Here is a 23,802-nt window from a genome sequence, read left to right as displayed (position 1 = left end):
GCTAGCTTGACTCCAAATTAGGCTAGTCAATCTTGAGTAGTCATCGAATCAAGCACGAGGTACTCACGAGTAGCTTGATTCTCTCTCTCACACACACTTGTCAACCCAACATCCACTTTCAAAGATTAATGTTGAAATGTGATCAAATTAAGTGGATAGAAGCGAAGAAATGTGGTAAGTCAATGGAGTATTTGGGTTTTATCGCAATATTTTCTCTCATAGCCCGTGCTTCAAACTTTTGACTCAACGAAATTTAATAACAATTGCAAATCACCACATCCACATGTATTAAGTAAGTCTCCACTCATGGGATGGCATTCATGACTCTAAAGATTACTCACGGATATCAACAAAGCCGCATCAAAATTGAGGAACCACACATCCTCGTTCTTGAAGATTGATTTTTCAACCGTTTGGAATCTTTCAATATTTACGCCTGTGCAAGCGCTGGTACGTGTGAGGAGATAAAGAGGTAAGTAGGGCCAAGCAGAGCAGACGGGGAAGAGATACATTGCAATCATCCAATGCATGATAACGATGTTACGGCTATATGGAGATTGAATGGTCATATCTCATTGATGACGACTAAACCTGGAGGATTGGCATTTGGGCAAGGAAAGCATGAATGAGTCCATACACGACGGGTCACTCGGTATTGCTTGCAAGTGGTGAACGATGGTAGTGACATTTGACATGGCACTACAATCACGAACGCATCAGCCCTTTTCATGCAAAGTGATGTTCCAGGGGTCAGCAACTTCAATCTGAAGAGTCTAGATATGTGATTATGTCTTTTAAGAGCCACGCATGGAGACAGTGCATACACATTAATTCACTTAGTTGTACATTTCAAAGAGCTTTCCTTTCATATGTAATCTCTCCATTACCTCAATTGATAGAGCTCCTGAGTTAATCTCGGCCTGAGCAAAACCTCAAGTGGGGTCGCCTTCAAATTTGTCAGTCCGAAGATCTCGGACATATCCACCGGCGAATCGTCCACGGTTGATATCTCGAATGCATGTAGGAACCTAGCTAGAAGAAAATGCACCATCTCGAGTCCGAAAGTTATTCCAGGACAGATTCGCCTACCGCCTCCAAATGGTAGGAGCGCAAAGTTGGAGTCCCTCACATCGACGTCCTTATGGCTGCCCAAGAACCTCTCGGGCCTAAACTCCAACGGATCGGGCCATGTCCTGGGGTCGATTTGGATTTTCCAGATGTTCAAGATCAACCTCGTGCCCTTGGGCACGTGGTACTCGCCGACAATGCAATCCTCGGTGAACAGGCGCGGCGCCGAGATTGGGGCCGCTAATCGGAGGGTCTCCTTCACTATGGCTTGGAGATAGGTCAGGCCGGCGATGTCCGCTGCTTTCACATGCCTCTGCTTGCCGATCTGAGCGTCGATCTCTTTTTGAGCTTTTTGCAGGATGTGAAGGTTGTTGAGCAACAACGAGATTGCCCATGTCAGGGTAACCATGGCGGTATCACTGCTGCCTGCAATCATCGTCTTTAAATACGACAAACATATTTTCCAAGTTAGGAGGGAGATATGAAGATTAACTACTACATCATTCGCAGCCTAAATTCATCTGGCCTTCCACTTCATATGGGCAAGAAAAATATGGTCATCTGGTCCAATAACGAATAAAAAATAGGGGAGGCTATTGTTAATTTAAAAATGAAAATAGGTCCACAATATTATACAAGAATAAACTTTAGTTCAACTTTAGCCCCTCTAATTTGAGCAGCTTTCCAAATTGAGTGCTCGAGCTTTTGCTTTTGTGCAAATTAGGTTTTCTAACGTACCAGATTTCCAATCTAAGTACTTTTTAATTATCAAACTTAATTATTACAATGTGATTGTTCAATGTGCGTATTTTCCATATCATAACATAAAAGGGAGAGAGTCTTTATTTGAAAGATAGAAAATTGGTTATCTATTTTTTGATACACTGAAAATGACAAAAATTGTAGGACTAGACTAGTTCGCAATTCTAACCAAAACCCGCCTAGGCCGGTTCGGTTTCAGGCTTCGTTCTACTGTTAATCGGTCCGGTTCTCAATTCCGCGTTTTCAGGAACACGTCCCTCCCTGTTAGATTTATATGATTCCAACTCTAGAACTGGACCGCCTGGACCATTCTCACCCTAGTTGAAATCAACTAATCAACTAAACCTATAGACAATCGCCCCCCTTACTACTTGATATGTGGGCAAATAGCATTACGAAGAAGAAAAGACTGCTCCAACGGGCAGTGACCAAATACTTACCAAGCATGTAGCTTTTATAATCGTATCAGCATCATAACCTCCGATTTTGTCATGGTTAAGGATCGAAAGCATGATGTCCATGAAATCTCTGTTTCCATCGGTCTCACTCAAATCCTTATTGTTCTTCTTGTGTTCCACCAACCAACCACCGATGATGTCGTCCAGTTCTTCTGCAGTCCTCTTCATGGCCTTCTCATGTCCGCCCAAGTCGAGCCACTTCAGGAAAGGAAGAGCGTCTGCCGCTAAGAACATCCCCAAGAAGTGGAAGAGTTCCCGTAACGCCTTTTGGCACCGCTGCTCCTCTTCCTCGTCCGCCGCAGAGTAGCGCTTTCGGGCCACGATTCTGAGGATCACGTTCAGGGTCAACTTCGCAAACCACTGCTTCAAGTCGACTGTGACATGGCCTAATAAATCAGAATGAACTAGATGTTATATGCTAAATTGAAGTTTTGATTACTCTCATGAACTAAAAGAATTGATGAAACGGATGCTCAATCTTGGACAATACTTCATTGATCTCCTATGTCTTTTTACGGAATAAGTGCACTAAAAGCCCTAAAACTTGTCACGAAATTTCAATTGAGTCCTAAAATTTTCAAAAAGTGCAATCGAGTCCTAAAACTTTCAAAAAGTGCAATCAATAGAAGGACTTGATTAGATCAATTTGATAAGTTTTAGGACTTGATTGCACTTTCTGAAAGTTTTAGGACTCAATTGTACTTTTGCGATAAGCTTTGGGACTTAATTGCACTTTTTGAAAGTTTTAGGACTTAATTGCACTTTCGTGACAAGTTTTGGGACTTCTAATGCACTTATCTCGTCATTCTATCTAGTTTCTTTGGGAAAATTACCAAAAAAATTCTTAAACTTATTGTACGAATGCCAATTTAATTATAAACCTTTCAATTTTGCCAATTTAATAAAAAAAATTTTGACGATTTGTCAATGTAGTCATTCCGGTCAACTTTAGCCGAAAATAGTAAATGTGGACGCCGACCATCCTACGTGGCACTGCTGATGCCAACGTGGACAGTTTTTATTTTTATTTTTTATGAATATTTTTTATTTCTTTCTCTTCTTTTTTCCTTTTCTTGTTTTTCATTCTTTCTTCTCTTTTTCTTTTTCACTCTGGCCGGTGATGGTTGATGGAGTCCGCCGGCCACTGGGTGAGGAAAGTAAAGCCCATGTTGGCCATGGGCAAGGACCGCAAAGGCCTCACCGGTCGCAGGCGAGGGCCTCGCCATTATCTTGGTAAGGCGGCCTCACCATGGACTTGCCTATAGTGAGCGGGGACTTTGTAACCCTCGTCCAATGGCCGGCGAGCCACGGAGACCCTCTCCAATTACGTGGAAACAAAAGAAAGAAAAAAGAAAAGGAAAAAAAAAATAAATAAAAAATAATTCTGAAAAACGATAAATTATTTTAAAAAGATTGAGAAAAGTTGTTCACGTCAGGGCCAGCCGTGCCACGTAGGACGACCGTTATTCAAGTTAACAATTTCCGGTCAAAATTGGCCGGAAGAATTATAATGGCAAACCGTCAAAAGGTTTAGAATTAAATTGACTAAATAGAAAGGTTTCAGATTGAATTGGTATTCGCATAATAAGTTTAGAAATTTTTTTGGTACTTATCCCAGTTTCTTTTATGGCAAAAAAGCCCACGGCTAGGTGATGGAGCAAATACGCTCATGGTCTCGTGAATTATGAACCAAGAAATATGTGAATCGAGACCAAGATGGGTGACCTAAGTATGGCGTCGTTTGTATGTGCATTGATTGCTAGACGAACCGAATCTGTATTTCGTATGTCAAACGCACAAGAGTCATTATTAAACCATCAACGAATCTAGCAGTGCATTTAGGGTCTCCCTTTCCAAATAAATCACTGTGATTAAGATAGGACAAGTTTAATTGTTGACACCTAAATTTTGGCTAACCTTAAGAATTTATTGCATAAAAAATTAGGGACTAATCTTTAGTCCCTAAACAAAAATAATGCATTGCATATAGAATTTAGGAGCATTAGTAGTAATAGGCTCATATAGTTGCATTTGGACCGTCGGTGGATGGACTTGAGTAAATAGTTCTGAGCTTAATCAAATTAAGCCCGCGGTGATGAAAATTTGACCTAGCCCATTAATTCTCATGGCTGAAATTCATTGGGAAGTTTGTTGAATTGGGAGATTGATCGTGCAAGATTTGAAGCCATATTCAGTCAAAAGGGATTAAAGGAAAAAATAGGGACATATCACTAAAAGATGTAATCACATTCAAAAGAAGGGAAATTAATCTTACTCGTGGAGGAATGTATCTTTGGCCGTAATGTACGAATATCTTGAAAGAGGAAAGAAGAGCTGGTCGTTTCCCTACGAAGACCGCTTCACTTGCATATAAAAAGGGGCTTCATTTACAATAATGAGGGGGACTCTCTTTTTGGTCTGACAAGAGCCAAAAGAAAAGAAAAAAGACAAAACACAGAGAGATATCATTAAGAAGAAGAGAGAGAGGAAGTTGTCGTCTCCTTCCTTGGCATTTCGCTTGGAGCTTCAACCTGCAACTCGAGCCACTCTTGCCCTGCTCGCTGCTCTTCGCCCGTGACGGTGCTATTGTAGTCGGCTAAGTTCGTATACCAGAAATTGAAATCAAACGTCAAGAAAACTAATCTGAAAGCAGTACAAATAAATAAACAGGATGTTGATCCGAGCCTAACGAAGTAACGTTGTGTCCTTAAGACGAATTTGGCCCCTCAATCAGTACCCGAGGATATTGGACAATCGTCTCCCAAGATAGAACGGATTTCGTTCCTCTGAAGTGGTACGTATCCAGAGGACTTCTTCGAATGCAATTTTGCATAGACAATCGCAAAGAATGAATGTGTTTCAGAAATGTCAAAAAATGCGAAGAAGATTTTTTTCGGAAAAAACCGACTGCAATATATAGTCACGGTTTTTAAAAAAAAATGAAGAGTCACGAACGAACCGAATTGTCTCATTCAGTCATGAACTAGCGGTCGGTTTATTAATGAAGAGTCACGAACGAACAGTGTTCGTTCAAAGAGAAAATTAACTTCCAAGAACCGAACCATGTCCATTCGTCCAAAAACAAAACAGACATCAAACATATTTGTTCGAATAAAATAAAATAAAAAATTCGAAAACAAACATGACTGTTCGGTTGGGAAAACAAAACCGATGGGCAGACCCCGTCCCGATCCAAGCCGAGCCGGCCGGACGGGCGGCGCGCGAGCGGGGGGGAATTGGCGTAGGTCCTCTCTCTTTCACAAAAGTGGGGTACCCCTTGGGGCCTAAACCCATTTGTGAGGCTCAACTATTTAAACTCATCTCCCATCTCTCTTCTATTCAATGTGGGACTCCTCCATCCACACCTCTTATTTACTTTACAAGGGATTTGTACCCAAAATTCCAACAATCCTCCACATGAATAAGAGATTCAATTTTTCCTGACTCTTCATATATGCATGAGATGCAATGTGCGATTATTCCATGAGAAAACGTTGCATCAGGATAAGTAGTCTGAGACTTTGAACTTTCTTTAGTGAAACCTATCGGACTTACTCGGTCAATCAGTAGACTTGATGTCTTTGAACCGTCGACATTTGGTGTAAGCCTAGACAATAGAAATCACACAACTGTTTCTCGAACAAAATTGGTTCTCACTGTTGTGTTCGTTTTGGCCATGAACACCGCCTGGTCTCATGAGTGTTTTAGAGAATTCAGCCTTTTCAATTCTCACAGAAGCGGCCCTCACTTCACACTCACATAGGTGATTTCTGAACATATAGTATATCACATACTCAATTCAGAATCATTAAAAGCTTTTGCTTAACCTTCACATATTAGTACTGTCTTCATCCGGGAATGAGTCAAAAATTTGACAGTACTCCACACTGTCTTCATAACTTAGTTGTCCCTTTGAACCTAGATCTTGGGATCTCCAGTCAACTAGGTAAGGTTTCCGCTATGATGACTTGTTTATAGGCCTTAAACCCATTCCCCTTGATGTTTTCGCAACCATCTCTCTAGTTAGGCCTTTTGTCAATGGATCCGCAACATTATCTTTTGACTTCACATAGTTAATGGTGATAATTCCACTAGAAAGAAGTTGTCTTACTGTGTCATGTCTTCAACGTATGTGTCGAGACTTACCGTTATACATGACATTCCTTGCCCTTCCTATTGCCGCTTGACTGTCACAATGTATACAAACAGCGGGCACTGGTTTAGGCCAATTCGGAATATCTTCCAAGAAATTTCGAAGCCACTCTGCTTCTTCACCGGCTTTATCCAAAGCAATAAATTGTGATTCCATAGTGGATCTAGCAATACAAGTTTGTTTGGATGATTTCCAAGACACTGCCGCCCCACCAAGTGTGAATACATATCCACTTATCGATTTTGTGTCTTTAGTGCCGGTTATCCAATTTGCATCACAGTATCCTTCAAGTACCGCTGGATATTCTGTGTAATGCAAAGCATAATCTTGAGTATGCTTTAAGTAGCCCAATAAACGTTACATGGCTTTCCAATGATTTTCATTTGGACTAACTGTAAATCGACTTAGCTTGCTCACAGCACAAGCTATGTCCGGCCTAGTACAGTTCATGACATACATTAGACTGCCTAGTATACTAGCATACTCATTTTGAGCTTTGCTTTCACCAGTATTCTTTGAAAGATGTGAATTAACATCTATCGGAGTCTTTACTGGTACAATATCTAGATTCTTGCACTTTTCAAGAATCGTCTCAATATAATGGTACTGTGATAGAGCTAATCCTCCAGATGTCTTATGGATTTTAACTCCTAAAATAACATCTGCAACTCCCATATCTTTCATATCAAATTTACTTGTGAGCATGAGTTTGGTCGCCTTAACAACCTCACTATCGCTGCCCATTATAAGCATGTCGTCTACATATAAGCACAAAATGGCAAAACCATTATGAGTGTTCTTAACATATACACATTTATCACACTCATTAATCTTAAAACCATTCGACAACATGACTTGGTCGAATTTAGCATGCCATTGTTTCGGTGCTTGTTTCAATCCATAGAGTGACTTGATAAGCCGACATACTTTCTTCTCTTGTCCTGGAACAATGAACCCTTTGGGTTATTCCAAATATATTTCTTCTTCCAAATCCCCGTTTAAGAAGGCCGTTTTAACATCCATTTGATGGATTTCAAGTTTATACATCGCTGCTATGGCAATTAACATCCTTATAGATGTAATTCTAGTAACAGGTGAATAAGTATCAAAATAATCAAGACCTTCTCGTTGCTTGTATCCTTTTACTACAAGCCTAGCCTTATATTTATCAATAGTACACCCGCTTTTATTTTCCTCGTGAAAATCCACTTACATTGTAGTGGTTTATTACCAAGAGGAAGGTCAACCAATTTCCATGTATGATTTAACAGGATGGATTCAACTTCACTATTGATAGCTTCTTTCCAGAACGGGGCCTCTGGCGATATCACAGCTTCTTTGAATGTCCGAGGCTCATTCTTTAACAGATACGTTAAGAAATCAGGTCCAAAAGACGTGAAAGTCCTTTGTCTTTTACTACGTCTAGGTTCATCCTCCATTGGATCACTTCTAGATATAGTATCTCGAGGCCTCTTATTATTATCAATTGGCTCATATACTATATTATACGGAAATATATTTTCAAAGAACGAAGCGTCCCTTGATTCAATGATCATATTAACATGTATATCTGGGATCTTTGACTTGTGAACAAGAAAACGATATGCATTGCTATTCTGAGCATATCCGATAAAAACACAGTCAACAGTCTTTGGTCCTATCTTAACCTTTTTAGGCTTAGGAACCGCAACCTTAGCCAAACACCCCCACACTTTGAGATTATTCAAGTTAGGCATTCTGCCTTTCCATTTCTCATAGGGAGTTTGTTGTGTCTTTTTGTGGGGTACTCTATTTAAAATAAAATTCGCTATTAAGACAGCTTCCCCCCGCAAATTCTGCAGTAAACCAGAACTGTTCAACAATGCATTCATTGTTTCCTTTAGGGATTGATTTTTTCTTTCCGCCACACCATTTGATTGTGGTGTATAAGGAGCAGTCATTTGGTGAACGATACCAAACTCGGTACAAATTTCCTCAAAAGGAAATTCACATTCACCTCCTCTGTCACTCCTTATTATTTTAATTTTCTTATTCAACTGAGTTTCAACTTCGGACTTATAAGTTCTAAAAGCATTCACAGCCTCATCTTTGCTACTAAGCAAATAAACATAACAATACCTCGAGCAGTCATCTATAAATGTGATAAAATACTTATTACCACCTCTTGACGGTATTGATTTCATATCGCATATATCTGTGTGTATTAAATCTAAAGGTTCTGAGACTCTATTATCTACAGAATGGAAAGGAGGCTTAGAAAATTTAGATTCAACACACACTTGGCATTTCTCACTTGGACAGTCAAATTTCGGCAACAGTCCCATATTCATTAATTTCTTTATCGACTTATAGTTAACGTGTCCTAGTCTAGCATGCCAAATATTAGAAGACTCAAGCACATAAGTAGAAGCAACTTTATTCAAATCATCCTTGGTTACAACAGTCATTACATTCAGCTTGAACAAACCATCACTCAGATAACCCTTTCCTACATACATCTCATTTTTGGAGAGTACAAACTTATCAAATACAAAAACCAACTTGAAGCCATTCTTGCTAATGAGAGATCCAGACACTAAATTCTTGCGAACATCTGGCACATGCAGAACATTATTTAGTGTCACATTCTTTCCAGATGTCATCTTCACAGCAATCTTTCCGACACCTTCAACCTTAGAGGTTGATGAATTACCCATATAAAGTTTTTCATCACCCCCCACAATTGTATAGGACGAGAACATCGATCTGTTTGCACAGATATGACGAGTTGCTCCAGTATCAATCCACCACTCCTTGGGGTTTCCCACCATATTACACTCGGATATCATAGCAGTCAGATTGATATCATCAACACCATTGGAAATCTCTTCCATCACATTAGCCTGAGTTTTCTGTCTTTTCTTGGCTTTGCAGTCTTTGGCTCGATGTCCAGACTTGCCACAGTTGAAGCACTTGCCAACGAACTTCTTCAGGCCTTGGGTGAATCCCTCTCCAGACTTGCTAGGCATTTTCCTCATCTTGTTGGGTTTCGATCCTTCTTCAACAACATTGGCCTTTGAAACCTCTAGGTTCTTCCCAACTTTCTTCTCAGAGAGCCTATTGTCTTCCTCAATTCTCAACCGAACAATCAAGTCTTCAAGTGACAACTCCTTTCTCTTGTGTTTGAGATAATTTTTGAAATCTCTCCAGGATGGCGGCAGTTTTTCCAATGAAGGCAGCCACTTGAAATGACTCACTTAGAGTCATTCCTTCAACATGAATATCAGGCATAATCACTTGAAGCTCTTGAACCTGACTTAAGACGGTCTTTGAATCAACCATCTTGAAGTCCAGAAGTTTACCGACAATGAATTTCTTCAATCCGGCATCTTCGGTTTTGTATTTCTTGTCCAGACTATCCCATAACTCCTTAGCCGTTTTCAGCGGACTATAGACGTTATAGAGAGTATTGTCCAGACGGTTGAGGACATAGTTGCGACACAGGAAGTCAGAATGCTTCCATGCATCCACAGCAGCAACCTTTTCTTTATTTGTCTCTCCAACATCCAATTTAGGACCATCCTCATTGAGGAATCTAGCCAAGTTCAAGGTCGTGAGATAGAACAACATCTTTTGTTGCCATCTCTTGAAATCTGTACCATCGAACTTTTCTGGCTTTTCTCCGTGATTCGGAATAGGGTTGACTGGAGTCAAAGTCGAAGCAATTTCTGAAATACAAAAACAGAACATATTCACGAACAGAATCGAAAATATATGACTACGAACATAATCGTTTGTTCAAGAACAGAATTGAAAATTTTTAATATGAACAGAAACGAAAATTTTTTTCACGAACAGAATTGAAAAATTGTAACAGGAGCAGAATATATGTATGAACAGAATCGTAACGCCAATCTAGATATTTGACAGAAAAACTCAATGAACAACGCATAAGAATACGCAAACCATGCAAATCATTATACGAACAGAACCGAAGATAATTGAAAACAAAATAACATTTCAATGGAAATTCGTCTTAAGATTGTAGTCGGCTAAGTTCGTATACCAGAAATTGAAATCAAACGTCAAGAAAACTAACCTGAAAGCAGTACAAATAAATAAACAGGATGTTGATCCGAGCCCAACGAAGTAACGTTGTGTCTTTAAGACGAATTTGGCCCTTCAATCAGTACCCGGGGATATTGGACAATCGTCTCCTAGGATAGAATGGATCTCGTTCCTCTGAAGTGGTACGTATCTAGAGGACTCCTTTGAACGCAATTTTGCATAGACAATCGCAGAGAATGAATGTGTTTCAGAAATGTCAAAAAATGCGAAGAAGATTTTTTTCGGAAAAAACCGACTGCAATATATAGTCACGGTTTTTAAAAAAAAATGAAGAGTCACAAACGAACCGAATTGTCTCATTCAGTCATGAACTAGTCGGTCGGTTTATTAATGAAGAGTCACGAACGAACAGTGTTCGTTCAAAGAGAAAATTAACTTCCAAGAACCGAACCAGTCCATTCGTCCAAAAACAGAACAGACATCAAACATATTTGTTCGAATAAAATAAAATAAAAAATTCGAAAACAAACATGTCTGTTCGGTCGGGAAAACAAAATCGATGGGCAGACCTCGTCCCGAGCCGAGCCGGCCGGACGGGCGGCGGCACGCCCGCGAGGGGAATTGGCGTAGGTCCTCTCTCTTCCACAAAAGTGGGGTACCCCTTGGGGCCCAAATCCATTTGTGAGGCTCAACTATTTAAACCCATCTCCCATCGCTCTTCTATTCAATATGGGACTCCTCCATCCACACCTCTTATTCACTTTACAAGGGATTTGTACCCAAAAATCCAACAGCTATTGCCATCTGCACCGGCGACGCTGCTCACTGCTTTCGTTCTAGCCCGAGCCATTGCAGTCCCGACGACCATAGCCGCTGCCGCCGCTCCTGTCCCGATCTCATCGCTATTCCTAGGTTCAGGATCACTTTCAACGAGCTGTTCCGTACCACAAGCAACGCTGAGCTCCTGCAACCTTCAGCTTGCAGCATCCCTGCTGTTTGCGTTGAGTTCAGGAGCCCCATTGTCGAAGATCCCTGCACTACGGCGGCTTCCTTTTGGTCTATCTCCTCCCTTTCACAACGGAGAAGTACTTTCTATATTGTAGATTTTTTAGCGAGCCCCACCGAATTCTTGCTGTGCAGTGAGTCATGACATCCTTGCTGTGTCACTACCGTGAACCATCCACACCAAGTAGCCAAGCTAGTGGCTATTCTTGGTCGCGAACCACTGTCCGCCGGTACAAACTTGGAAAGCAAATATTCGAATTAGGTAGAAATCTCATCTAATTGATTTTCGAGTATATTATTTTGTTATTTAAAATATGTAAATCTTGTGTGAATCTTTGAGTAATATTATCGTATCCAATAAGTTCCCGAATAACTTTTAAATTATGAATTATTTCCTAATTTTCTAACGTGCTATGGTCGTCAATCCAATCTCCCGTCCAAGATATGATTCGCGATCGCATGGAAAATCGTTAATCCGATTTCCCGCCCGAGATACGATTTGCGATTGTGTGGAAAAATTGGCCAATCATATCTCATGCCCGGGATATGATTCGTCAATCTATCGTTTCTAAATTTAAATGGATATCGGTAATATTTTGTGATATGGCGTCGTTTGATTGCTATTTCTTTCTATCTTTGTTTGATTTGAATTGATCTTGTTTTTTCTAAAAAATCCAAAAAGATTAGATACTATTGAAGTAGATGATTTTAAAGATAGATTGCATGTTTAAATTAAAGAATTTACTTAATTTCGAATTTCATAGAAAATTATAAAAAATACCACGTGCATGTCATATTAGAGTAGTTGCATATAAATTAATTCTTGTCATTAGAAATCTCACGTCTAGGTTCATTTGCGTGCCACATTAGAGATAGTGCATTTAATTGTTGTTAGAATTAGGACATTTAAATAAATCGTATGTCGCATGTCATACTAGACATAGAATGCATTGCATAAAGTTTAGTTTTCGTTAAATCAGAGAAAACCCTAAAAAAGATTTGAGCGAAATTGCTTGTTAATTAGAAATCATATTAGGATTGTCAATGTGATCTTCTAATTAGCATTGCAGATGCTTTCGCTGCTTTGAGGTAAGTCCCTATCTATTGAGTATTTTGTTATTGGTTGCGCACCCGCATGATCACCTTGCATGTTAGTGGATAGATTTAAAATCAATCCAAGCTGCCTGCAAATATTTTTTTGAAATAAAAAAAAAAGGTACCGAAAGGGCATTAAAGTAATCTAGTGTAACAAAGTCCCCGAATCCATAATCTCTGGTTCGTAAGAGTAAAGTAATTATTCCGATACTTTACTTGGGTTTCTAATCGACCCACTAAAAAATAGATTAGTGGCAACTCCTGGTTGAAATGATTTGCATGTTAAGAACTTAAATCTTAAGCCATGAATTGGTAAAGGCTTGGGAGAGTCCGCGTTAAGTCTAGGCTTAATAATCTATTAACCGAACCCCTAGGTGATGCACTGCGGAAGGTTTAGGTCGCGACAATCATATTTTCTATGTCTTCCGGTATGGACGCCATAAAAGTGCAAAGCTTGACTCGCTCTTAATCTGGAGAGAGTATTGTCACCGAAGATTCTAATTGTGATAATTTCCATGACCTTATACTATGAAAACGACTGGCGTTCACCGGAAAAAGGAAAATAATTAGTACAACCATGGAAAGGCCCATCAAGAAGCAGGAAAAATTACCAAAAAAAGTCTTAAATTTATTGCAATTGTGCCAATTCAGTCATAAACTTTTTTTTAGCCAATTCAGTCATAAATCTTTTGCAATTATGCCAATTCAATCAATTCGGCTAATTTTAATAGTTTTAGGACTTTTTTTTGATAATTTTTTCTCGAGAACCACCAAAACCACATATTGAATGACCCATCAGTATCAGAAGAATACCTGAATCATCCTTGTTCTCAATCCAAAGCTCGTGCAGCTCCCGAATGGCCACGTCCGCTTCTGAGGCCTGAATAGGGTTGAGCAAGGAGTTGACCCTCCGGCTCGAGAGCAGCTCCAAGGTGGCCATCTTCCTCACCTCGCGCCAGTACTGGCCGTAAGGCATGAACACGAACATGGCGTAGGAGTAGGCCAGGATCTTCGGGGCCAATTGCCGCGGCCGAGTGGACAACGTGACGTCGTTCTTGGCGAAGCACTCCTTGGCCATCTCGGAACCGCTCACCACTAGGGCCAGGAACATCCCGAGCTGGATGGTGAAGATGGGTCCGTACTGGTCAGCCATCACTACAAAAAAACACGAAATTTGCGACGAACGTTTTTCCGTCGCAAATTTGGGACGGAATTTGCGACGGATTGTATTTTCCGTCGCAAATTTGCGACGGATTTTGCGACAGTTTTATTTTCCATCGGAAATTTGCGACGGAAAATACAATCCGTCGCAAATTTGCGACGGAAAAACGTTCGTCGCAAATTTGCGACGGAAAATACAATCCGTCGCAAATTCCGTCGCAAATTTGCGACGAAAACTAAGTCCGTCGCAAATTCGTAGTTTATCAGCCCGTGATATTCCAACCCTATCTCTCACTCTCGCTCTCTCTCGCTCTCTCTCGTTTTTCTCTCTCTTTCGTTTGTCTGAAATCAGCAAAATCCGCGCACGCACATATTAATCTCGGTGAAGCTTTTGTACCGGTAAGTGTCGTAGCTAGCTTCGTGACTATTCGTCGTTGCATTGTAATTTCCGTTTTTTTAATATATGTTTATGTTTATTTTTTTTTTGTATCTGCATCACCGGTTTAACGACCGGCGACACCTCGCCGGCCTTTGGATGAGGCCGAACGGCCACGCCGTTTTGCGACGGAAATAGTTTCCGACGCAAATTTGCGATGAATAAATGAAATTCTGTTGCAAATTTGCGACGGATACTATGTGCCGTCGCAAATTTGTGACGGATACCTGATTCCGTCGCAAATTTGCGACGAATAAATGAAAATTCCGTCGCAAAATTGCGACGGAAAGTAGTATCCGTCGCAAATTTGTGATGGATACTAGGTTCCGTCGCAAATTTGTGACGGCATGTAGTATCCGTCGCAAATTTGCGACGGAACTTATTATCCGTCGCAAATTTGCGATGGCACGTAGTATCCGCCGCAAATTTACGACGGATACTACGTGCCGTCGCAAATTTGCGATGGAACCTAGTATTTGCGACGGATACCTGATTCCGTCGCAAATTTGCGATGAATAAATGAAAATTCCGTCGCAAAATTTGCGACAGAGTTGAGTATCCGTCGGAAATTTGCGACGCAAAACTAATTCCGTCGCAAATTTGCGACGGATACATTCCGTTTCCATCGTACATTAAAAATTATTAAAAAATGATTCTTAAGTGATTGTTCTTTTTTGGGTATGTGCCTAATTGAAGGTCTCGCAATCCAAGTGGACGTTGCAATTCTCATCAAATTGATCACTTTCTCCTACAAATATTTCAGTCAAATATTTGGGTAAGTCTTCTTTACATTGTAGTTTTTTCTATTTTTGCAATTTGATATTAATTGTTGCGTGAATAACAAAAATTATAATTTCCAAAATTTTACGACTTTAATTAACAACAATAGATATGATATTTTAAATATTTTACCAGAATTTTTTATTTTAATACAGACACAATGCAAAGAGAAAGGGCTTGGATGTATAATAAGAACTTACCTGGACGTCAAGGATTGACGGATGAGTTTCGTCTTGGGTTGGAACTATTTTTAGACTTTGCTAGTAGTAAATATGAGTTTATGGATGGAAAAAAGTTAAGGTGTCTGTGTAAAAAGTGCGGTAATGGTAAATTTCTTGTGTGTGATCAAGTTAGAGAACACCTTATTAGATTTGAGTTTACTCCGAACTATTATAATTGGACTTCCCATGGTGAACCATTTATATCTGATGAAGGATATGGAAGAAGTGACCAATTTTCAATTAGGGAAGAATGTGGCTATTATGAGCAATTGAACCCATACGAGAGGATGGTGATTGATGCAGCTAGTTATAATTTTGTCACAGAAGCAAATCATGCGAGTACTAGTTTTACTCCTACACGTGAACAAGTGGGTACTAGTCATGCTTCACAATTGGAAGATATAGGAGTAACGGGTTTTGAGGAGAATGTGTATAATGAAACTTTTCAATCTAATCAGTTCTGGGATGTCTTGAAAGCAGCAGATGAACCTCTATGGACGGGTTGTGAGGACCACACTAAGTTATCGGTGACAACTCGACTATTAAATATCAAGGCAGAGCATAATGTGTCTGCGGATTGCTTCAACTCTTTTGTTGAAGTAATGCGGGAATCATTGCCTTGTGATAACAACATGCCAAGTGATTTTTATGATATGAAAAAGCTAGTGGATAACTTAGGTCTTCCGGTTGTAAGGATTGATGTATGTAGTAGGGGTTGTATGATATATTGGAGAGATGATGAAAATGCAGAATCTTGCAAATTCTGTAGCCAACCTAGGTACAAGATTAACAGGAGGCCGGGTCGTAATCAGAAGCGTAAACCATGCAAGCAAATGTTTTATCTGCCCTTAATCCCCAGATTGCAAAGGCTTTATGCGTCTAAAGCCACTGCTGAACACATGACTTGGCATGCAAATCATGAAACAGAAGAGGGTCTAATGTGTCATCCTTCAGATGCATAGGCATGGCAACATTTTGATAGAACATACCCTGAGTTTGCAATGGAGCCTCGGAACATCAGGTTAGGTCTCTGTGCCGATGGATTTGCTCCATTTGGGAGAACAGGAAAAAGTTATTCATGCTGGCCAGTTATCTTAACGCCGTACAATCTTCCACCTGGTATGTGCATGAAGACACCTTATATGTTTTTGACATTGATCGTGACAAGGCCGCAAAATCCGAAAAAGTTGATAGATGTTTATATGCAACCATTGATTGAGGAGTTACAACGGCTATGGGTTGAAGGTGTCCCTACGTATGGCGTTTCTACCGATCAAACATTTGTTATGAAGGCTGCCCTTCTTTGGATGATAAATGACTTTTCAGCTTACGGAATGTTATCTGGATGGAGTACAGCTGGGATCTTAGGATGTCCGATATGTTTGGAGAGGACAAAGTCATTTAGATTAAAACATGGAAAGAAGCCTAGCTATTTTGACTGTCACAGACAATTTTTATTGCCAAGTCATCCTTTCAGAAGGAATAAGAAAGAGTTCAGCAAGAATAGGACTGAAAGAACGCGTCCACCATTGAGGTTGACTGGCAATCAAATTTGGGAGCGTGTGCAGGACTTTCCAACTGTTGTTGAAAACCCGCACGGCACGACTTTTGAGTACGGAAGTACACATAAGTGGACAAAACGCAGTATATTTTGGGATCTACCATATTGGAAGGCCCATCTTATTCATCATAATCTTGACGTCATGCACATAAAAAAGAATGTTTTCGACAATGTCATAAATACTGTGATGGATGTCGCCGGAAAAAACAAAAGACAACTTGAACGCAAGAAAAGATATGAGAGATATTTGCGATCGGCCAATACTAGCTGTGGATGCAAGCAGCAGGGGACCAAAACCGAAAGCAGTTTATACATTGGATAAGGAGCAGAGGCGAGTTGTTTGTCAATGGTTGAAATCTGTGCGGTTTCCTGATGGATATGCTTCGAACCTCGGGAGATGTGTTGATTTGAAGGAATGCAAGTTGACAGGTTTGAAGAGTCATGATTGTCACATCCTGATGGAAAGACTAATTCCAATAGCTTTGAAGGAAGTTTTACCGAACTTTGTATGGGGCGCCATTACAGAATTAAGCAATTTCCTCCATGATATTTGCTCGACAGTGTTAAAAGCATCGCACATGGAAAAACTAGAGAGAGATATTCCAATTATTCTTTGCAACTTAGAAATGATATTTCCTCCAGCGTTTTTTGATTCGATGGAGCATCTCTTAGTTCACTTGCCTTATGAGGCCAAAGTTGCAGGTCCCGTCCAATTTCGATGGATGTATCCATTTGAGAGGTAATGTTTTCTTTAAAATACAGTTCAAATGAGTTTATCATATAATATGTCCCGATAAGCTTCTTTCTATTTCAACTAGATTCTTATATCATTTGAAGAAAAAAGTGAAGAATAAGGCACATGTTGAAGCTTCAATTTGTAATGCATATATTGTGGAAGAAGTGACGACATTTGCATCGTACTATTTTGAGCCGCACGTTCAATGCAAGAGGCGGAGAGCAGGCAGAAATGATGAGGGCCCTATTGATCCCAATTGCACAGCATTCTCTATTTTCAATTATCTGGGTCGACCAAGCGGCGCATGTCAGTTTCGTTACTTATCAGGCGAAGAACTTCATGCAGCCCATACTTATATTTTACTGAACTGTCCAGAAGTCGAGCCATACTTCAAGTAAGTGTAAATTTGTAAATATATGTTTTTAATGATATGGTTTTTAATATTAGGATTTTCCAAACTTCAATGTTTGGACTACAACTAAATGAGTTTGACCGTTTGTGCGATGAACAATTTGCAGCATGGTTCAAGACATATGTAAGTTGCCTATGGATCAAAACCACGTTATTAAAATTATATACATCATTTAGTTAAATATATATTATTAGCTTTGCATGTATAACCTTAGGTTCACAGTAATTATGATGAAATTGGAGGGCAAGGATTGCTACATTATCTGTCATGGGGTCCACAGTTAAGAGTTCGAAGTTGGCCAGCATATTTCATAAATGGATATAATTTTCATACTCAAGAATATGGAATGGGAAAATCCACAATGAATAGTGGTGTGTCTGTTCGGTCATCCAATGGTGACAGTTCGAAAGATGATTTTTATGGCTTGTTGGATGAAATCATAGAAATAGAGTACCCTGGACCATTAAAGATGCGAGTTGTGTTATTTAAGTGCACGTGGTTTGACCCCGTCAAAGGAATGAAGGTACATACGAAGTTCAATTTGGTTGAAATAAATCACAAGAAAAGGTATATGAAGTATGAACCATTTGTCTTGGCACAACAAGCAATTCAAGTATGTTATGCATTATATCTTAGTTTGAAACGTGACAAAGCTGATTGGTGGGCTGTATGTAAAATCAAAGCACGGAGGAAAATCGAGGAACACTGAAAGGATAGAGCTTACCAACAGGAGGAAGTGTCTAACATGGTTGAAATTGAGGAATATAACATATCAACTTTATGAGATCCGTGTGGAGCAATGATAGATGTGGAGCCAACTGAAATTTGCGAGTTAAATGTACAAGAATGTTCATAATATGATTTTTAGACAGATGACGAAGACGAGGACGAGGACGAGGACGAGGACAAGGACGAAGACGAAGACGAAGACGAAGACGAAGATTAAAATTTTTGTCACAAAACACTACAGATGTGTAATTATTAATGCTAGAGGTGCTATTTTGGTTGTTATCATTATTGTTCTTGTTATTATTATTATTGTGCTTTTTTATTATTGTTATTGTCGATTATTCTTTTTATTTTAATTGATCGTCCGAAATTTTGTCCCTAAATGCCGACAAGTCTAACATTATTAACGTGCCCTAACATTTCCGATATTCTAATTTCTATTGCAACATTTGAGATGCCTAAATTTTGGATTGAAAAAAAGATGTAGCAAATTTAGGACCCAAATAAATGAGATGCTAAATTTTTTACCGAAAAAAAAATTCACAAATTTATAACGTTCATGTAGTATGTGCATATTTGTGCCGGACTCAAGCTGTCCGTCACAAATTTTGCAAGAGAATTTGTACCGTTCGAAATTGTATACGGATAATTTAATCCGTCGCAAATTTGCAACGGAATTTTTTTACGTCGCACATTTGCGACGAATTTTTATTTCTGCTGGAAATTTTTTGTCAATCGCAAAATTTGCGACCGATATAGAATACCTGTGGCCACGAATTTTTTTAGGGCCCAAAATTTTTTTTTGCAATAATAATAAATTTTTTTCTTACAAAACTGTACAGAATGACTCAGAATACCTGTGGCCACCCACTTTCAGTGAAATTTAAATTTTTGTACGTTGTCAAAAAAAATTTAATCAAAATGAATGCGATTCATATGTTTAATACCTGTAGCCACCCAAATCGTGCTCATACATTGATGTTTCATATCAAAATGAATGAGATTCATAGTATATTTATTTGTAGGAAATTGCACGTCATAAACACTCGACATTGGCTCATTTCAAGGAAACATTTTCTCAGTCTTTCCATCAAAATGGTAAGCTTCGTCGTGTACATCATTATGTGTTCGTAATACGTGTCAATAGTTCTTTACATATTCGCATAACCTTCCTACTTGTCAGTTTAAACGTGGAGGTCACATGCCTAGAAGACAAGGCTCTTCCTCGTCCTCGTCCCCGTCCCTTTCCTCTTCCCCTGTCCCGGCATCTAACCCTCAACCACAGTATGGTCCGTCACAATATGGACACGTTGGCCCTTCCTCCAACACTCAACAACATGTTATGGGACTTGGCCACATGCGAACTGAACGTTCTCCAGTTCAATCTCCTTTAGCTCCCTCTCCTTCCGTTCCACCCCATTATTCGGCGGAACAATCGAATATTGACGGAAACATAGGTCAAGAAGATAACCGATTCTTCATATGCCCATTTGGAGATTCGTAAGTACTTCATTTTTATTTTAGTATATGTAATATTTAGGGCTTTAGATATTGATGTCAATTGAATTGTCCATGTTGCACAATATTTATATGAATGCAGATTCACGAATGCTCCGTCTGTTGTGAGGGAATTGAACAAAATAGTAAGAAACTTTTGGATGGGAGAGTATATTACTTACAGAAATGTTCCACAAGAAGTGAAAGAAATGTGGTGGAATGAGTTCAAGGTAAGTTTTACATATTTTATTTTCTCACCAATTAAGTGTGGTGTAGTATATTGATGGTCAAGAATGATGTAAAGGGACCATAACAACTCTGTAGTTTTCGATACCTAAAGGACCAGATATTTTCCCCGACATGAACTTTACAAAATCTGTCTATATTTGTCTGGTGCATGGTTATGGATATGTAATCATCATAATAATTTTCAATTTGTGTTTTTATTCATTGCAGCGGAAGTTCAAGTGGGAGGAAGCGGAAGACAATGAAGTGAGAAGAATTTTCGATAAGAAAATAAGTGATTTTATGCGAAATGTCATGAATAGAGCGAAGAGCAAGCAAGCGAAGCCGTCTTTCTTTATAGCTGACAATTGGGAGGCAATTAACACATTTTGGGCATCTGAACAGAGTCGGCAACTCTGTGAGCAGAATAAAAAGAATCGATCTTCTAGTTCTAGTGATGGGTCAGCCACATATGCTGGGGGCTCTATCAACATTGCGGAGCATCGCAAACGAATGGTAAGTTTGTTAAATGAGTTATAAGTTAATTTAATTCAAGTACTCATGTTTACATTTTGTAGGCACATGAATTGGGGACGGAACCGACATTTGCAGCTACATTTGAACGCACATTTCAAAAGAAAGATAAGACATGGACTGGCGATCGAGCAAAAGCTGTTAAGGTATGTAAGGTTATACTTTGGCTTATATGTAAACTATAATGAAAACTGTGAATGCTTTCAATATTTTTGGTAGATATATATAGTGATTTTATTTTCATCTACATTGTTAATGTAGGAAAAATATGATGAACTTTTAATGAGCAATGCTAGTGGTAGTGATGATTGTCCTGAGTCCCGGCCACCAGTTGATAATATGGCATTATGGATGGAGGCAACGGGTGGGGCGAAAAAAGGGAAAATATTTGGGATGGGATCATTATCAAGGATGTTCATGCCGAATAGTCCTGGAAGTTCATCATCCACTGGGACTGGTCGAAGGAGGTCACGACCAGACGAGCAATTGACCCAAGAAGTGCATCGTCTGAATAATTTACTTGTTAAGAAGGATGAACGAATACATAACTTGGAAGAACAAATGAGAGTCGTTATGCAACACCTTAACATCAATCGCTATGGCGATCCTCCTGTACCTCCAACCAATCCAGTAGGTGATGGGTACAATGATGACCAATACATTGATGCCGAGAATGCTGCTGATGATGATGATGATGAAGATTTTCTCCGGTCTTTCTAGTTAAAATTCTCAAAATCGGGGGTAAGCTTGCTTCATAATCTTGGTTTTTCATAATTTCACTCATATTCATATGTAAGAACATTTATGTTCGTCCCGAAACGTATTTTTGTTAACCCTTTTGTTATTTTACACCTAGTTCCACATTCATGCATAAACGCTTTTTTTATATTCTGGACTGATTTATGTATCGACATTTTCTCAGGTATCGACAAAAGTGACTACTTTTGGTGTCCTGCCATCGTACCAAAGCCGCGTCTTCTTCTGTATGGTTTTTTTGCGTCTTCTATGGTTGTCCCGTCTCTTAGTTCATGTTTTGACTGTATTGTAAGATTGGATATCAAATAGTATCATGTCAGACTCTACAACTTTCCTTCTGTTATTTGTTTCAATTATATGTCATTGTGGCTGGTTTGTCAGAATTTATGGTTTGTTCGTTTTTCTGTTTCAATTATATATCATTGTCTCCTTTGATTGATATGGACAAGAATTTATGGCCGAAATGATATAAAAATAGCGACGAATATTTTAAGTCGAATTTTGCTATCATTAAAGTTTGTCACTAATTTGCGACGAAATTCGCGACGAATTTTCTGACGAAATTCTCGACAAATTTTACGACGAAAATTGCGACGAAATTTGCGACGAATTTGCGACGGATTTTTGCGACAAATTTTGCGACGGACAAACGTGCGTCGCAAATTTACGACGAATCTGCGACGGATTTTTGCGACGAATTTTGCGACGGATCGAGTTCGTCGCAAATTTGCGACGAAATTTGCGACGAAATTGTGACTGATATTTGCGATGAATTTTGCGACGGATCGAGTTCGTCGCAAATTTGCGACGGAATATTTGCGACGAATTTTGCGATGGACTATGTGCCGTCGCAAATTTGCGACGAATTTTGCGACGAATTTTTTTTCGTCGCAAATTTGCGACGAACTTGTGAATTTTCCGTCGCAAAATTTTGCGACGACCGAGTAGCGACGGAAAATATTCCGTCGCAAATTCGATTTGCGACGGATTTTTCCCCGTTTTCCGTCGCAAATTTCGTCGCTAATCCGGTTTTTTTTTGTAGTGCATGGATGCTAAGGTCTTGTGGGGAAGCTTGGATCTCGCTAGAATGGGCAAGTGACCTATGACGGGCCGTGACCCTGCGGCTTCTGTCGGTGTTGTGAGCTTGCCTGATGATGTCGATTTGAATACTACAAAGATTGAAAAGACGAGGATGGCTAGGATTATTCCGGACAAGCGGGATAGGTCTTGAAGCAGAGAGTTCATTTTTTGCTGCGTATAACGTGCAGAAGCACGAGGAAACAGGTTGTGATGCGCTTGAGTGTTTCAAGCTCCACATTTCCTGCAAAAGACTGAAAAAAGCTTTGAAAATTCGTGGCTGGTTCCAGTGTTTGTGCTCGTGTCTCCATGTTGGGCAGCGGAAATCTATGAAGATAGATTTTATGTACAAATTTATGCGTTGTCCCTACTGACTTTAATTATGTTATTGTCTTGGGTAATATGGTTGGTGTTCGTCCTCTTAACTTGAAGTTTAAGAATGAATCACTATATTTGTGCATTTTCTTGGGACGATCTCCAAGAATACAAACCCCATGCGTCTTGTGTGATCATTCAGTGTCTGTGAGACGCGGGACTGTCGCATCCGAAAGAGATTAGTGGGATACCCAAGAAATCTCGAATAACCTCGTTAATATAATACGAGAGGCGTTTAATTGAGCATATTAACATGTTGCTAATATCAACATGACATGTTCAGATTCGTTTGTTTGTGCATTGCTTACTGGTTTGTGCGACCTCAAAGAGATAAGTCAAGTTGAAGTGGAGGAATAGGCCAAAGTACAAGATACATACATGTACATATGCTTTTTCATGTATATATTTTTTCGGTTCATGGTTGAAAATTCAGCAGGGGCGGCTCCACTGATCCGACTTCAATAAGCAAGAGTAGATTTCCCAAGTGTGGGCCCCGGGAAGACTGATGTTGCGATTAGAATTGCAATGGTGTCTGAATTTCCCATTGTCCAAATAAATTATGCCGTTTATTTCCCAAAAAATAAATAATTTAAAGAAATATTTTTTTAAAAAATAATTATTTAATCATTTGAATTAATTAATCAATTAAAATTATTTTTGTTATCAATAATAATTTATGTTTAAATATTTTCGTGTATAATATTTTTTTTACTT

At 39.3% G+C, this 23,802-nt stretch overlaps 1 protein-coding gene and 1 long non-coding RNA gene across 3 annotated transcripts in view; one reads left to right on the top strand and one right to left on the bottom strand.

The window, feature by feature from the left end:
- Positions 1-23,802, top strand: part of LOC115669413 (uncharacterized) — a 54,593-nt gene that overhangs the window by 10,591 nt on the left and 20,200 nt on the right. The gene's annotated exons all lie outside the window — the stretch shown is intronic.
- LOC115670042 (cytochrome P450 CYP82D47-like) lies at positions 760-22,903 on the bottom strand. The gene is made up of 4 exons (XM_030591237.2): positions 22,685-22,903; positions 13,402-13,742; positions 2,271-2,674; positions 760-1,507 (listed from the first exon to the last, which is right to left on the bottom strand). Exons 1-4 carry the CDS (start codon positions 22,879-22,881, stop codon positions 884-886), a joined length of 1,566 nt encoding a protein of 521 aa, XP_030447097.1. The 5' UTR covers positions 22,882-22,903; the 3' UTR covers positions 760-883.

This window comes from Syzygium oleosum, unplaced genomic scaffold, assembly GCF_021117445.2.
Source record: "Syzygium oleosum isolate NSW1041296 unplaced genomic scaffold, Sole_v2.1 Sole_v2.22, whole genome shotgun sequence".
Lineage (NCBI taxonomy): Eukaryota > Viridiplantae > Streptophyta > Magnoliopsida > Myrtales > Myrtaceae > Syzygium > Syzygium oleosum.
Note: the sequence above shows the minus strand (reverse complement) of the source record. Positions and strands in the feature narration are given on the sequence as shown.